Genomic DNA, 17,653 nt, shown 5'->3' with positions numbered 1-17,653 from the left:
CAGGGGCGAGCCTATCGACCTATCGATATGCCCAGTTGATGCCAGGGCCCAACTGCTAAGGGATCTCCTCGAACATGATGCGTCATCACTTTCTTTGCTATCACCAAGTCATCCAGTGCTCTTGAGTAAGGTACAGGCTCTTTCAAACAGAGAAACACGGAGCTACGACGTGTCTCAGGCTGATGGCCTAGAGGCGGAGAATCCTCCAAGATGGCTATCAGATGGAGAGGGCGTGCAAGTCATGCCATCTGCGCTCGCCAAATTTGTTGGGAAAGCGATGTCCTTCGGAAGCCTTGATCGACTGCAGGGGCGTCTTTCTGTCGGCGGGGGGGGGGGGGTTCGTGCGGGGAGGGCGAGCTCCGATCTCCAACAATCCAAAGCGGCGTATGCAAACGCAGTTGCGAAAGTCAACCTGATAAATCAGATTTATGACCAGGGTGGTCCCCAGATCAACTCAATCGATTGAACACCCAATCGAATCGCGATCGGGGCGCTCAACGCCAATCGAGTCGCGCCCAATCGATCAGACCCTCAATCGAATCGCGATTGAATTGAATCGTTAAAGATAGTGATTACGTAACGAGGCTTGGAATAACTAGCTACGATATGTCCATGGCGTGCTCAGTGAAGTCATCCTCAGCCTGATCCAACTGCACCCTTGGCTCGTAGATACCCTCCTTTCCCCACGATCGAAGACACTGTTGCTGGCTAATAGTAGACCTACTCAGGCGGCTTCGTACATATGATGATTGTATGCCTGCGCTACTGAAGGTCCTTTCTGATTCACTCGAGGACGAGAGGATCGAGAGGAAATCCACAGCCATTACAGAGAGGGCAGGAAACCTCGACTCATTGAGTTTCCACCAAGAAATCGGATCAGTCTCAAACTGAGCACTATCGATAGGCTCTTCCACGATATATCGCTCGTACTCATCAAGAACAGTGGCGGGCGTCTGAGTTATAGTTGACCGATAGGGCCCGATCTTCCTGTTGAGCCGTCGTTGAATATACGATTGATGGGCTACCGGATTTACTCTTGGCTGATTGAATCGGGTAGGGTTGTCCTTATATTTAGCCGTCCAAAGAGCCCTGATCCGGCTTTGGTAATCTTCCGTCCATTCCACTGATCGACGAGTTGGAAGCCCATTCCACATTTGTTCAACAAGTCTCCACTTCTTGCAGGGATGGAAAACAACGGCGGCAACGTACGCAATTGGCGTCATGAGGTGGTAGTATTTGTCGAGCCGTTGCCACGCGAGTTTGATGAAGACTTTGATAAGCCGGCGAGTTTCAACTCCTACATCGGTGAATATGTTGATGATCTCCATTTCGCCTTCTGCGTTCTCTTTGAGGACCCGTCCTTGAACTGCTTCCTCAAGGTGGTCCAAAAGCAGTTCAAAACAAGGAAGGTATTCGTGGAAGGCGCCGGTAGTTGATCGCTTGTCTGGCTGACCGTTTCCTTGAAGTTGTTTTGTTACGACTTCGAAGGGTTCCAGAATAAGGTCGAAAGTCTTGATGATCTCCCAATCCTGGGCGGAAAGCCTACAATCAAGAACAAGAGGCCGATCTTTAGCTTTGGCACCGGCTATATTCCACTTCTCCTCGATTGTATGGAAGAAGTAATTGGTCGGGCGTCGAAGGAGTAAGGCTCGTTTTATCATCGCTCTGTCCGACTGCCAGCGTGTCACTACGTTGTGGACAAACTCGAGAGTAGGGATGGGTTCTTCAGTATCGAGATTGCTCTCTTTGGCTACCTGTCTAGCTACTTCGATCTATAGAGTAGTGGTTAGTTAGGCAAGAAAGCCGCAACGGGCGCTGATAGTACTAACCTGGGCTTGAATAAACAGATCATGAAGCTGTGAACTTCGGTGAAGTGCAACGCCCATATTGTGAAGTTTCCCCATTGGGCCACTTTCCCTGAAGGCTTGTAGTCCGGGGGCAGTAGGACTAAATAGGACAGAGAAGTTCGCCTCGATGGGCTCGAAAGGATCAACAATAACAGGCTCGTTGTCAACCTCATCGCTTTCATCACTTCCATCGCTTATATCGTCTTCATCGTCTTCATCCTCGTCCGTGGTTGCATATTGATCCACGGCTCGCAAGGCGTGACGAATAGCGACCCCCTCGTCCTCGTCGCTGATGTCATCGCCGATTTCCTCGGGGGTAGTTGCGATCACTTCCGCGTTGACCTTACTATTTCCGTACAGCATGGCGCGTACTACCCGATGAAGAATGTGTGGAGCACATCTTAAGCGTCGTTCCTTATCGTCAAAACCGAACTCCTTTCCAAGAAACTCCATCGCTGTATCGTTGTTCGAAGCGTTGTCAAGCGTGAAATAGCCAATCTGCTTCTCGATCTTCCAAAACGACAGGGTATCAGCTACCTCATCGGCCAGGTTGTTACCACAATGTCTTGATGATAAGGGATTAAGCGACAAGAGTAGCTTTTGGTGCCTCCAATCGCAGTCAATGAAGTTCGCGTTGATACCAAGAAATGAGAAATTCTTGCGCGAAGTCCAACCATCAAACGAGAAATGGATCTGGCTGCGTGCGGTTTGTAGAAGCTCCGTGACAGGGCCAATAGCTCTCTGATACTCGTCCATGAGCATCTTCCTCAGCAGCTGCCTACTCGGAAGATCTTCGTTCTTGACCACTGGGCTGATATACTGAAGGATTCGTTGGAAGCGAGGAGTATCGACTGTTCGGAAGGGCAAGTTATGGTAGGTGACCCAGTCGAGTAGGAGAAGACGAAGTCCCTCAGGGCAAAAATGACCAAGAAGGTTGGCGATCAGTCGTTGGTCGTTTGGGGAGGCAAGGTCGGCTTGGAGATAGGATTCGATCTTCTTGCCTGTTTGGGGGCGATTCTTATTTTCAGGGTCCTGGAAAGTTAGCCAAAGCAAAGTAATAAATAGATTAATAGAAGACTCACTCGAAAACCATGAGTACTGAGGTGCCTCTTAATATTCCCGCTTCCAGAGGCAACAAAGCAGAAGTTCGACAGAATCGTCCTTTTCTTCCGGATACAATGGAGGCAGAGCCAAGAAACCTCCGAGTTAATCTTCCTTGCCTTTGAATTACGGACCTTGAAGCCATGACTCCACCACCAGCCCCGATCCTTCTTGCTTCGTGGTTCGCGGGTATAATATGGGAGGAGCTTCCAATCAATTCGATTCCAATCGTCGAGGGAAGGTCCGTCTAATTCGCTGGTTTCGCTCTCCAATTGGGAGGAGGGTGCCGGGCTTGAGTCGAAGTCAGAGATTGGGTACGGGGAAGATTGGGTCTCGATGGAATCAAGAACGCTGGAACGAGCGGACGAGAGTGCGGCTTGGGAGGCCATTGGGGGATCTATCAAGGAAGTGGAAGCTCGGGAATCCAGATTGCGAAGAGGTTTGCAGAGCCGATAAATGTAAAATTAGCTGTGGGTACTTTGGTCCCCCTGGTCCCCCTTTTCCCCGATCAGCCCGATTCAGTTCAATCGACTGAAGGCTCAATCGAATCGGGATCGCGGAAAACCTGATCGAATCGCGATTGAATCGACTCGCAATCGCCGATCTCAATCGCCGACTACCTAGACCAGTTGATCTGGGGACCACCCTGTTCTCGCGGCTGAATGCTATCTGTACAGATACATGTAGCACGATGAGAAAGCTTCATCGAGAAATGAAGGCGCTGCCAGAGTTCAGCCACTGCCTTTATATCTTGTGCGATTCTCACGGACTTCAATTGCTTATCAAAGACATTGTGGAGTCGAAGCGGTGGATGCCAATCCTTGGGAAGGTTACTTTTCTCATTGCCTTCTTTAAGAAAGCCAAATTGCAGTTGTCAAGGCTTCGCATTCATCAGCAGGAATGCTACGGGCAGCGCAAGGCGTTCATTACTGCTGCAATCACACGCTAGGGAACACAACTTGCTGCCGTTAAATCTGTGTTTGACAACAAAGACGCCCTTCGAGCTTTCGCACGCGATCCAGTTATTCTCAACGGAATGAAGCAGGTAATTGTCAAAGAGGAGGAACAAGTGGCACAGTCAAGTCTACCTCAAGTGATATCATATATCAATGATCTCGAATTTTGGGCCAATCTGGAAATGTTATTCAAAGTTCTTCAGCCGATTGGCCATGCCCAAGCCAACTCAGAACGCGACCGCGCTATCCATTCAGGCTTCATGGGACGCATTGGAAGAGGCTGGTCAAGACCCATTAATAAACTACCAAGAACTGAGAGCGTTACGAAAGCAACGGCTTGACGTGCAAACGGACGACATACACTACATGGCCTTTGCTTTGGACCCTGCCACTACCGACCCGAAGCACCATTTGTTGACGACAGACATTGTCAGAAGAGCACACAACTTTCTTGAGGACAACACCAACGCTGAGGAATACGGCAATATCTTCTGGGAGTTTTGTCAATTTAGGGCTCGGGAGGGCAACCTCTTTGGCCCAGGAAGTCGCATATACAGAGCAGCATCCGAGGGCACTCCGCACCACCAACACGTCCTTGACAGTTGGCGGTATCTTCATTCTATGAATGTATCACTCACTGCATTGGCCAAACGAGTCTTGGGCGCTTTGGCTAATTCCGTACCTTCTGAGAGATCTTTTTCTTCGATCAATTTCCTCCACAACAAGATTCGCAATCGTCTTACTGTCACTAGCACCAATAAACTGACATTCATATATATGAATAGTCGGGTGTTAAGAAGACTTGAGACGGCCCATGAGACACCTTGGAGAATGCCGAGCGGCCAATCCTGGGAGACGGCTGACGTGAAGCTGCTCTTAGAGCTCGAGGACGACTTCCAGGACTGCATTTTTGTAGATGCAGGCACGGACGCAGAGACAGAGTCTGTTTATTAACGTTGAAATGTAAATAGGTTGGCTTTCAAGATATATAATACTATCATATTGAAGTAGCAAGTCTACGAGTTTTGGCGAAGAAACGAACACGGGGCCGTTGCACGGGGGTATGGACCTCTTGTACCCGCACAGCCAATTTTGGTGTGATCGGTACCTCATCCCCGACGAATAGCAATGACACCAGACTGTATGTGCGTATTATCATTCCACTGACGCCGTTTCGTAGTCACCAAATAGTGCTTGGAAGCACGTGATAAATGACGCGTCATAAACCTCGGGTTTATGACCGTCATTTACCTAGGGGTTTTGGTAATTTACCTCCTGGTAATTTACCTCGAGGCATCCCTAAAGAAGACATCCACATTCTCGCCACCAATGGATCGGAATAGCCATTGATCCGTCAAAACAACGGATCCCAACAGTTGGGCCCTTCCTGACACGAGTGACCAGTATCCCAAGTTCCAATTCTGGGCTGAGAACAGCAAACATGACCGATACCTCCAGCTCCCAACCCACCCCAAAGGCGAAGAAACCCAGCAAGGCGCTAAGGGTCCAGCCTGTTCACACATGCGACCGATGCGGTAAGGTAAGCGTTCATCATTGATGCTGTTACAGTAGGCTCGACCTTTGACCTCTCAAGACCTACACACGAGCAGAACCTCAGGTTTGGCAATCCCTGCTCTTCGCCGTGCCATTCGGACATGTTTGATCAACAGACACTAGACCACACGAACGCGCCCACGGGGAGCCGGAGTTTCCATACAGTCCGTGCGAAAAGAAATTCTTTCGCAAAGACCTGCGTAGGCACTATTACCAAAAGTATTTCCCCGGGGGCACTGCATCCCACGTGGTAACCAGGAGCTGACGCTGAAAGGAGACATGCCGAAGAGGCTCAGAATTCCGCTTGAGTAGTTCCAGAGATGTGCGCCATCGTAGGGTCTAGCGGTGGGATATGTGCTTGTTGATGCAGACTGGACGGCCGAGGACTGTGATCATGTTGCAGAATTCGGTAACTATGTCATTGCAAGAGGGGAGCGGGAAGAGGAATGGGGCCGACGAAGTAGGGAGATGAGGTCGTGTTGGATGCGCCTTTACTTAAGGGCGACGGGACCCGTTTCATGTAGGTACGGTGACTTTCTTTGTTTCAGTTTTTTTTATTGTATTTTTTATTTGCTTCAGTAGAAGTCTCGGAAGCTCCCCCAAGGTCTTCGATGGGAAGGTTGAGGCCACTTCCACGGATCCTGTCCCCGATAATGCCTGGGCCCAACTTAGAGAATGGATCATGGACGCACGCCCTGATCCAGTCGCCTCCGCTGCTCTTCAGCGCCTATTAAGTCAGCGAGTATATTAAGAAGGTACCGCCCATCCAGAAGAATCCTCTCGAATTGCCTGGTACATGGGCTGAGATCGTTACCATCATCAACAAACTATTCCTTGGCCAACGCAACCACGTCTTCCACAACTTCTCTCCGGTAAGAGCGGCACTTGCATATCTTGAGGGAGCCTTATTAACCAGGCAGATCCAGATATTTCAGGGCGTGAGTGTCGACCAACTGAACGGCAGTCTGTCTCGGGCCACTTCATCTCGGGCCTTCGTATGGACTACAAGGGTCTTGCGCCAGTTTATATTGCACACGGATCCCCCAGGCTCGTTAGATCGGCAGGGTTTTTCAAGTTTGTTCTCACTGGGAGGTCGGCTGAGATCATAGGTTCACGAGAAGCCGTCGGCACTTCATCTGGAAGAAAACATACGAGGGTGGACCGACGCGGCCCGGGGAGGCGCTTGACCTGTCAATGAGGATGCTATGTTTTGCGCAATCTCCTCCGGCGCACTGATTTCCCCCCGTACAAGAACACCTCCTGTACCTAGCCCACTTGCGCATCGAGTCCCCCTCCCCGGGTGCATATATGAACCTGAAGCTTCCCGCGGCTTTCCATTTCTCTTCATCGCCCTTCTTCCCTCATCTTCACTGGCACTAGCTTCCACCATTGGTCTCCTCATCCTCTTCAAAACAGCAGTTGAGTCTCCTATGGCTTCTACAGATCGTTCATGGCGTCTTCGTGGAAATGCGAAGGACATTCCCAAAGCTCTACAAACGGAAGTTTCTAACTTGCTTGAGAAGCCTTTGCTTGCATCGCAACCCGCAGACCCCGAGAACCAGAACCCCTCTTATAGCCGAGAGGAGCAAAATACCTTTATCGAAGCAGGAGCCTTTGCGAGACGCTACCTACGACAGATCCAGGTAGCTCGATTCAAGGCTAGGATTGAAGCGGTCTCAAAGGCCCAGGAAGCCGGCCAAAGCGAGGAGGATGGCGCGCCAGAAATAAACCTTGACAAGCTCAAGGTGCCTCTGGAGTATGTGGCTGTGCTATCACCAATAGCTGCTACGGAGTGTCTTCGCCAAGGAAGGAGTGCTTCCAGCGTCCAAGAGTTAAGAGGAGCCTTGATAGAGCTCGAAAGCTTGGTCAGGGAGGAAATAGAGAGCGTATCAATCGTCAACAAGGATAAGAAAGAGGAAGCTGGCGCTACTTCTAGTGACTTCAGTGTGGCACCAATAGTAGGCGATGCCGCCCCTCATACTACATTCGAGGTGCAGCAGCAACAGAGACATGCAAATCTCGACAGCCAGAACGATCAGGACGAGAAAAAATTGGTAACAGGTCAAGACCAGCTACCACGCACACCCCAGACCCGGAAACGTCGGAAGTCGCTTCTCAGCCCTGGACAACCTCAAAGGCCAGCAAAAAAGCGATCGAACGAAATACTTTCGACGGTGGCGGATGACAAGACGCAGTGAGAAGATGGAAATGGTAGGGCTATGGCCATGTCTATTAGAGAGGAGGGGGCTGGTCGGTGTTCTGAACGGGGAGGGATAGATTGCAACACGGGATGGGGCCTCCGCCGGGTTGGCTATGTTGAACAACCGGCATGAGACAAGATAACATCTGATCAGTCATTGAATACTGAATGTTTGAGGCACTGTGATGAGCGTGATCGGCCTCCTATTGCTACCCGAAACTGAATGCCAGAGACGAGACCCCTCATCACCTGACCCATTCGGCATGCGACACATTCACACCCGTCGAGACATGGAGTGGCAACGTATTGAGACCGTGTGACTAAGATGGCCCGATCTGCTGGTGGCTGGGGTGTGGATAGATAGGTCCTAGGTATATAGGTAAGGAGCTGCTCTCTTCTCAGGCACATGTAACTTAGACCTTTTAGCAACAACACATCGTCTTCCAATCCCGTAGTATTGCTTCATCATAACGATACTCGGCCTAGGGTCATGGCATACCTACGTCCGACGAAGTCCACGGCTCTCCGCAGACCCGACCCGACCCTTCCAGACTCGGGATATGCTTTGGCTCACAGCGAATGGAATGACAATTGTCAACTTCTATTGTCAGAGTGACGATACGGATGAGGTGGATAATCTACTGGAATGGTATGTTCGGAACACTGTCTAGTCGCTGGCAACTTCAACACCAGACACCACATTTGGCAGACAGGACAGACTACTGACCGGACCAAAGAAATTGCAGGCTGGGCATCGGAAAATGGCCTTGACCTACTTAATACTCCGGATGTCTCGACAAGACCACACGGGAACACCATTGACCTTGACTTCACCAACATACCGCTGGCCGAAGCCACGATTGAGGATTATCTCGCCGCAAGGTTGACCACTTCACCCCCAGCCTCACTCTCCCTCACACGAGACCAGCCCCGATATAACCGGGCAAGATGCAAGTTAAAAACGGACGACGAGCTCAAGCGATTCGTCGACGTCGTAGATCTCGGGACTGCTAGAATCTCTCGCGCAGATTCGACTCCACCGGAGCTCGACGAGCTTGCCTCCCCGCTCGTGAATCTCCTGACATCGGCGGCGAAAGCGGCTGATCGACCTACACGAAAGGTAGCACGCACGGCTCCCTGGTGGACTAAGGAATGTGCTGGTGCCGCAGCCGGCTTTCGCGCAACAAGAAGGCTCTACTCTCTTGGCTTCAACTAGGAAGTCTAAATCGCGAAAAAAAACTTTTACCGCGTGGTCCGTCGAGCCAAAATAATCTTCTGGCGGAACCTCATCGACGATTTCCCCCATAGTAGCTCTGTTTTCAGAGCCATTCGGTGGCTAAAGTTCCTAGGGGCCTTCCAGCCACCACCGCTGCGGGTTGATGACCGTCGTCCACGAAACGCAGCTAGACAAGGCGAACGCACTCCGACCAGCCACGTTAGAGGACAAACCGCAGAGGACGATATCCAGGATCCCTATAGGAGGCGCAATATGCGACCCTCCATAAAGGAAACACTTCTCCAGGATCAGACAACATCATAGTCAAGCTTCTCCGAGCTGTGTGGCATATTATAGGGACACACATCCGCCGCCGCCGCCGCCGCCTGTTGGATTGCACAGGAATGCTGAGTGCACATGATAACTTGCTGTTATTATTGTTGCTATTAACTCGAAGTCGAAGGACCGGACTCTTGGACCCTTATATCTTGGACTGATTCCGTCTAGGACTCGGGTCCTGCGGAGTCCTAGATAACGGTCCTGCGATTTGAGTTTTAGGACATCAACCTTTTAACTTTAATCCTGACCCTGAAGTTGAGGAGGACCTTTCAGTTCTTTCAAAACGGGATCGCCAGGATCGCCAATCCTATTCTTGCTCTCCACAGAACCCATATTCCGATTGGACAATCCATGGGGTCACTTCGGCCACTTCGGACCAAAGAAGACGAAATTCATGCACTTCTCCCGCAGTAAACCTAGGACCGCCCCAGCCATACGTCACGGTGGTGTCGTGAAGTATCCCGAGTCGGCCCTGTGCTGGGTTAGGCGTCTGGTTCGACAGCAGGCTATTATTGCGAATCCACTTCGAGAGATGGTCGGCCAAGGCACAGACCGCCGCCTAACACTTCCGAGGACTCGCCAATAAGAAACATAGCACCCCACCGAGCACCATACGAAGTGCCGTCAGAGCATATGTCGAGCCGGTCCTGCTCTATGGTGCCGAGGCCTGGTACCCAGGCAGAACCCGGCCACAATGGAATCAACCACCCAAAGACCCACCGTCGAGCAACCAACATCGCATACAGAGAATGAGCGGGTCGATGAACCGACCCATGCGGGCCATACTTCCCGTCTGGAAGACAGCACCCGTCGCCGCCCCCCACCGTGAAAGCGGGATACCGCCGGTCGCCCAGCTTCTCGAAGCACGGCGGCTTCGGTTCTCAGCTCGACTCAAGTCCCTCTCAACCCCTTCAACGAAGCCTACTCTCTGGCGGCTCGAACGCTCCTGCCCAAACAACCTGTGTACTACGATCTTGTCAACCGCAAATATCAAGCACAGGCAGGGAGCAGCTTCAAGACACGTCTTCGACGTACTGACGAGCTTCTCTCGTTCTGTGTACGACCAACACTCGTTCAGCAGCGCTTTAACCAAGAGATGATGGAGCCTCTGCAGACAGCATCGAAAGAAGAAACCGCCGAGGCCTTCCTCCATTGGGTTCGGTCGCTCGATCCGCTCACCATGGTCGTTTACTCGGATGGCTCTCTATCTCCCGAAGTGGCAGCCAGCTACAGCTTCATCATTCTGTTGTTTGTATTGCGCAGCTGTTCTGGGTGAAGATTATTGCTATTTAGAGAGTTCTTCTCAGGTTTATATCTCTGAGTGATTTCATCCAAGACTTTGAACTCTAAATCTAGGACTTTCAGACTGCTAGTCTGAACCCTAAAAGGAAGGAGGATTCTCGGATTTCCAACATCACCGACCACTAGCTGTCCATCGGAGCCCTCGCTCCCGCGCACAGCATTGCACCATCTGCTTGCAGCAAGGTCATTCCACGGGGTTTTGCCACTTATTATGGGCGATTTGGCCACGGGGGAGCACGGGTGGTCTTCTTGTGCAACCGACGCAAGGCAACCAGATCATATCTTCTACTGCAGAAAGGTTCCGCCGCGTCATCGGATGAGACTAATCCCCCTCACCGGATGCAGCAGTCAACCTTGCAATAGTAAAGTATTTCGTCAAATCCATCAAGCTGTACAGAACATTCGTCTTCTTCGAAAAGATTTGCCGTCGCTACTAGACGAGACCGACTCGGGACGCATTCACGTCCCTCCCTCCTTCCTTCCATCCTTCCTCTTCAGGCTACTTTCTTTTGTCTTCTCTTCTTACCTCTTTCTGGCTTGGCCAAATGAAGGGCGCCTCGACGCCCTGGCCGTGACTCCCCGCGGGCAGCCCCGAGCGGCCATGCTCACCGGTTCACCGCAGCCTCCCTGACAGCAGGTTTGTCTCGCGGCTGCTGTTTCCCAGCTGCACCTGATCCTCCCGCTGACGGGTAACAAGCTTGATACGGTGCGCCTTCTGTGCTGGTAACATGCTAAATAGGGCGGTCCGTTGACGTCGTCTGTAGAAAATGTATATAAATGGGGAAGGTCTCAAGTCACTAATCCACCTCTCTTACTCAACGGCATCATATAATTAGACTAGATAGAGACTCATTGATCAGCACGTCCTGTGCCCCAGTATGGGACTTCTCGGGGCCGATAATCCCCCGGATGACAAATGCACATACACATACACACATAGATAGATACATACCTACATACATGCAAGCACCTGTTGGCTCGCCTGGCCACAGTGGTAGATAGTACATGCCGGCCACGGCAGAGTCTAGAATTCTTAGAGACACAAAAGGAAGAACAAGTGGATAACGAGATTAGCGATGTGGTAGTTCATGGTGCTATATCTATTAAAGCATTCGAATATACTACGAGTGGCCGGAGACTAGCCATGGACTCCCTGCTTCGCAATGAAATATATTCGGGTTGGTGTTTTTCTTTCTATAAACCAGTTGTCACTGGCACCATCCACTTAGTGGAGGCCAGCCTCAAATCCTATCATCTAATTCATTTGGTTCACTGAAATCCAGGTCTCATCATCTGATGGGAACCACCTTATAGTTGCTTTAGAATCGTCAGAATAGTCTGAATCGTCCACGTCCTCCGTGTCTTCTCCGTGAAGGTCTCCGTGAAGGTCGTCGTTAATGCGACGATGCAACATGGCTTGTTCCTCAGTGTGGTGTACTTCTAATGCTTCTACAATCGTACTCCACTTGAACGAGATCATTTCCAGGTTAGGGAACTTGGCCAAATTGCAAGTATGCTGCATGCATTCTGTCAGTCGTACACACTGACACTCGTGCCTCTCGATAAGCACGGTGAGCTTCCGCACAAGCAACTCGACTGGAACAGCATCAATCCAGTCACCCAGAATATCGTTCAAAAAGCGGCTAAGGCCGTCCCAAGAGATGATGAAGGCGTTTTCCTCATAGAAGACTTTCCTAGCCTCCTGAATGAGGTGTCTTTGGGCTTCATCTTCGCTAAGCGACTGCTTTAAGAGCAGAAACCTTTTCATTGGGCCTTCATCAGACCAGGAAATAGGCTCTTGTATCTTGATTGGCTTTTCAGAAACCAGATACTTGCGGAATATTTCGAGGCGACCATCGGTAGAAAGGCCGTTGAGGTTCTTCGAGCTCATCGATAAAGTGGCATTGTTGTCTCGGTCGGGATGATTGGTTGTTCTAGGTTCCCGAAGCAGAGACGACGGCTGCAAGAGCTGTTAGTATCCATTCTACTCGAGTGAAACAAGCCGTTCTCTGCTTACCTCCGCAAACTTGCCCGCGCTATATCCTGGTTGACGCAACATCACCGCGGGCTTCTCGTCTTGGATTATGGTCAGAGGGTTTGAATTATGGGTATGAGGAATTATCTGAACTGTGAAAGTTAGTATACTGAAGTAAAAGATGCAACGATGAGATTCATGGGTATCAGAACTTATATACATTTGCATGCTCTGACTAAAATAGTAAAACCGGATCACTCTGTCACCCTGTCTGTCTTCTCATCCTCAGACCCCCCTGCAACCTAACACAAGACGGCCAAAAAAACCTATTCATTTGTCCCAATTTGTGCTCCTTGCAGAGACAATTCTGGTCATCGCTTTTCGAAGAACAGCTGCCAAAGCTGAAACGTCCGGAATTAGCTAGGCTTCATTGATGTTAAAATAACTGGGCAGATTCTCAATGTTATTTCGTGGCGCGAGCAAAAGTCATGAAATGGCTGTAGATAATTCCACGACCAAGACCCACTATTTGGGTGACATAGACAGAGCCAAGGCACGTCCGAATTCAGAGCATACATTGAGCATGAGAGCAACGGGTCACCCAGTTAGAGGCCATTTGAGGGTGCTTGATTGTCTTGATACAAATTAGAGATACCTTAAGCTGAATTCCGCGGCAAAGCTAAAACCAATTAAATATAGGTAAGTTTCTGGTTACTAGGACTCATTACTCCGCAGCCAGCTAATCCGCACAGCACCACGTAGCCCGACACTGCAGCTCACGCCCTATTAACCCACCCCCCCCCCAGAAGCCAGTGGCTTCCAGCCCAAGTCTACACCATATACAATAATGGCTTGATCTTATTTCGGGATAAAGCTCAGTCCTAATCCGATGGCGGACGAGGCGTTAATGAAGTGGATAATACTCGGACGCAGCGCTGAGGTAGGGCATCGACAAGACCACCCAAGAACACTAGTTACTCGGGGAAGACAAATTCTGACCATATTATTTTAGAAAGCGGATAGACGTACCCGGCGCAGGTTTTATTTATGGCTCCAAACCATGGGCCTCGGTCTACCCGGGGATGATTGCTGCGTCGAGACTAAAGAGTTACTATCCCGGAACAAGGGTTCCTTACTGGCATCATTTTGCCAGACGGATGAGAAATTAGAGCCGTATTCATTTGATTACCAAGAGGATCACCGTCTCGTTGCTCTCTTGCGTGACGTACTTGAAGAACTGGGAGGTGAACTGGACCAGTTCCAGCATGGTTTTGACGACTAGTATTCAGCTGTTCAGAGTCGAATCATATACGGAGAATTTGTGCAAGTTCCAGGGACCAGCTCCCTCTTGGAGGCGGACCATCGCCGACTAGACAATGCAATTTCCCGGTCAAATCCTCTTGAGGGCGAAGGACTGGCGATTGAGAACTTCATGATGTTGCGAGACAAGTGCAGCCGCATTCTAAATCAAGAGTGGGAATGCATAGGGTATTTTTCTTTCTAACGTGCGGAGTGACGCTAAGTTGGCCTAGGTCATTGTGATCGGCCTCAATAAGTACATAAACGAATTTAAGACGGCATAATAGATGCCTGTTGCTACGCCCGAAGGATATCGATGGAGAGTGAGGCATAGTGAGACTAGGATCAATCCCGGAGACTTGGTTGTTTTCCATTCTTGTTCTTTTCTTTTTTTTATTTAATAAAATAAAAGAAAATAATAATCGTAGGGTTTCTCCCGAATTTCTCACTACTCACCGTTAGCTCACCAGGAGCCCTAATATAAATAGCACATACTCGCTGCACTCTTCTACGTAATAGCTACCTTGGCTATCAATACAATTTTATTACACTCAATAGCCTTCAGCATGTTAGTGGATATGATAAAGCTAAGTCGCTTAGCGCGCTATAATCCTCTCCTAATATAAACCCAGCATGGCTTAGTTTATCACCCTAGGAAACCTGACCGACACACTATCATCCCCTCTCTGATCAAGAGAGGGTTGCGGCTTAAGGCCAACTTAGCCAGCCCCCGGGTATGCCCGGAGCTCCTCAGACTAAGCATGCCAATAACACCTCGTTTCTTTCAGGGTAACATCCCTCGCTTCCCCACTCTCCGCCACCCTAAAGCCGGGATTTGTGTTGTCTAATGACTAACGGAGGCAGAGAATCGAATCTTGCCTAGCCTGCTATTATGACTAGACAAGGGTTACACTACACGGTCAACCAAGTAACGCATTATTTTGATTTCCCTCTTCACAACTGTCGATTTCTTTAGGAACCTATAGTGGCAAACTTAAGCCTTCTATCGTTCGCTTATCGATCGGCGGCACTAAGACGTCATTTTTTATTTTTATTTTTATTTTTATTTTTACTCGTTCTTCCGTTCTGCTTCGGCCTGTTCCCAACGCAAAACCGGCACTTATTTGACCGACTCGTCGTGGCTCCAAGTCGACGACCCTCTGCTATCCACGAAGCCCCAAGTTTTTCCCAAAGAAGATGAAGTCCACTATATCTCTTTGCACCACCGCAACCCTGGACACTGGACGCTCGTCGTCTTGAAAACTACTAGACCTTAGTTTCGTTGCGAGTTCTACGACTCGTTGGCTAAGGATTCCTCGCGTCCCAAGAAGGTCGAGTCCCTTCTGGACCGATGGTTGCAGAAATGTCGGCCCGGCCTGCACTTAAGATTCGAGCTGGAAGTCTGTGTTGCCCGTCACCTTTTCATGATCCAGCTAATCTTTCCAGAGTTGTGCACAGTAAGCAGACGGTGTCAGTTATGGGATCTTTGCGCTCGTTTGCTTCCGACGTCTACTGGAGGGTCAGGGTGTCAGCAAGACGTTAGATCCAGCCAGAGCTAGGCAAGATCTTCTAGATGAAATACTCCAAGCCGATATGCCATCTCTCTCGCTACGAGAGAGCACCTCCCTACTCCTACTAGAGCTACAAGCGGCCAATAAGAAAGAAGACCAGAGCAAAGGGCATATTCAGCCTTCGACAGCTGACAACAAGGGCGGCGGCTCGCCATACCAGAATGGACGTCTTATTGATCACTATTTTCTCGAGAAACCAGTCACTCCGGGTACCCTCGAACATTTGCGGAACTGACATCCCGAAGAAACGAAGGCCGTGGAACCCGCCCAGCCCCACGTCGAGGCTACGAAATCTGCTCACGCCATGGCAGTTCGGCGAGCGGTGTGGGTGTGAAGGGGGTTTGAGGATGTTTTCAATACAATCTCAAAGGAGATGGAAGGTGGTGGCGCCGGCGGCACCCCCCTCATGCTTTAGAGAATGAATTGATTAGCAAGCTCGAGGGGTCCCAGACTACTAAATCTACGCCAGCTTCCGACGCCGACCTAAGCACAGTATCCTCCAACCTGATGAAGATAGCCAAAGATTGCATACGTGCAGCCTGTTCGACTCAAATGGATAAGATCAAACGAATTATAGCAACATAGGTCGCCACTGCTGATGAGAGGGCTAAAGAAGGGGAAGAGGAGGTGGCTAAGCTATCGGGGGAGACCAACAGAAGGGAATACAAAGGGGCCATGCTACAGGAGTCTACCAACTTGGGCCGGGGACTATTGGCGTTTGAGGACCAGGCGTCTCGTGTCCTTCTCGAAAGGCTATGTAATACTGCCCAATAATGTTAGGGCTACTGTAGTTACAGCATCTATTGTACATAGAATTAAAAAGATTCACACGGTGCGTATTACGACTCTATCATTGACAACAATATCATAAATGAGCTTTTACGAGGAAACCAAGTGGGTTCGGAGACTAGTTCCTTATGTTTGTTCCCAATCTGCCGGCACTTCAGGGGCCGGGGGGTCTAAGATACAGGTAACTGATTGGGCCATCTATGTTTCTTTCCGTTCTTTGGGTTAGTTATCAAGAGCTCTATGTGCATTTAAACTCAATGCATACCAGTCTGTGACGGTAAGCTTGAGCTCCCCATGTGTCTGGGATAAGTGTCGAGCCATCCAGGTCAAGAAAGGAAGAGATAAAGCAGCTGGCTCAATTACATATCAGAGCACACGGGGCGTAGATACGCGTCCTGTATGTGAGCACGGTTATAGTCTGGGGGAAGGTTCAATATGTCCTCTGCGTGCTCGGGGAAACCCCAAATAATTGCTTCGATGTACTTACTCGTCCAGAAGTTCTTGGTGAAGTAGCATCATCGCCGCGACGTTATGGGCTACTCTCATAGATCGCTCAATAGATCGGGTTTTGTCGGTACGTGAACTCTGAGTTACCGTCTGCTTAAAGTCGGTTGCCGGGTCCTGAAGATATATATAGCTGATCTGTCCCTTCGCTATTGCATTCATAGCGGCGGCGGGATCGTCAATTTTCATGGGCACTCCATGGACGTGGAGACAATGACATATGTTTATCTTGACACGGAAAGGGGGCTAGATGGCCGTCGCGTATAGAGGAAGGTTATCGCCCAACTGTTCGTCCTAATCCTTATTGTCACTCAGACCGACATCGTCTCGTTCAAACTCGAAATTCCGCAGACGGTCGACCCAGTATACCGAGCCCATAAAAACTGCCAATAAGCCTTTGGGGGGGAGGTAAGAAGGTGGATCTAGCACAGCATGAAGCCGATCCGCAAGAATCCGTGCCGTCTCATCATGGCGTGCGTAGATGGCCGCTACGAATTGGGCTCCGAAGTCCTTCCTAAAGGTTTTGTCTTGTAATATAATGAGGTTGATTACGTCAATCCGGCCATGATAGGTAGCCATGATGACACGAGATACATCGATGGTTGTGAGTCGGTCGTCTCTATAGACAACCATAGACCTGGATTTAGAAAAGATAGTACCGGCCTGAATTTCTCTCTGAATGAACTCAGCAGGCTTGAGTCCAAACTTATCGTGAGACCTTGGGGAAACACAGAATAGTGCATGGTGTCGATAGAGACGCTAGTTCGCGATAGCGCCAAGTGCATCACCGCAGCTGCGATGATAACTAGATGACGTCGCCCGCAATGGCCAAGGGTGAGGATGCGGTCGATGATTTCGAAAGGAAGGCGTTGAAGGCCGGACGTGATAGACGAATGGTCGAGACCCTGGCCAGGGACGAATATAAAGATGTATGCGCATAGTAAGTGGGTGTTTGGACCGTTACAAAGAGGAGTTAGAAATCCATGAAGGGTAGTGAAGG

At 50.0% G+C, this 17,653-nt stretch overlaps 1 protein-coding gene across 1 annotated transcript; it reads right to left on the bottom strand.

Moving 5' to 3' along the window:
* Nucleotides 1-599: 599 nt before the first annotated feature.
* NCS54_01485200 (Ribonuclease H-like protein) lies at nt 600-3,337 on the bottom strand (the record flags this gene model as incomplete). Its single annotated transcript, XM_053159975.1, has 3 exons — nt 600-1,772; nt 1,830-2,879; nt 2,930-3,337. The coding sequence occupies 3 exons, from the start codon at nt 3,335-3,337 to the stop codon at nt 600-602; spliced, it is 2,631 nt and encodes an 876-aa protein (XP_053015950.1).
* Between the last annotated feature and the right edge of the window lie 14,316 nt (nt 3,338-17,653).

Source organism: Fusarium falciforme, chromosome 13 (assembly GCF_026873545.1).
Source record: "Fusarium falciforme chromosome 13, complete sequence".
NCBI lineage: Eukaryota > Fungi > Ascomycota > Sordariomycetes > Hypocreales > Nectriaceae > Fusarium > Fusarium falciforme.
This window is presented reverse-complemented; position numbering and strand designations above follow the sequence as displayed.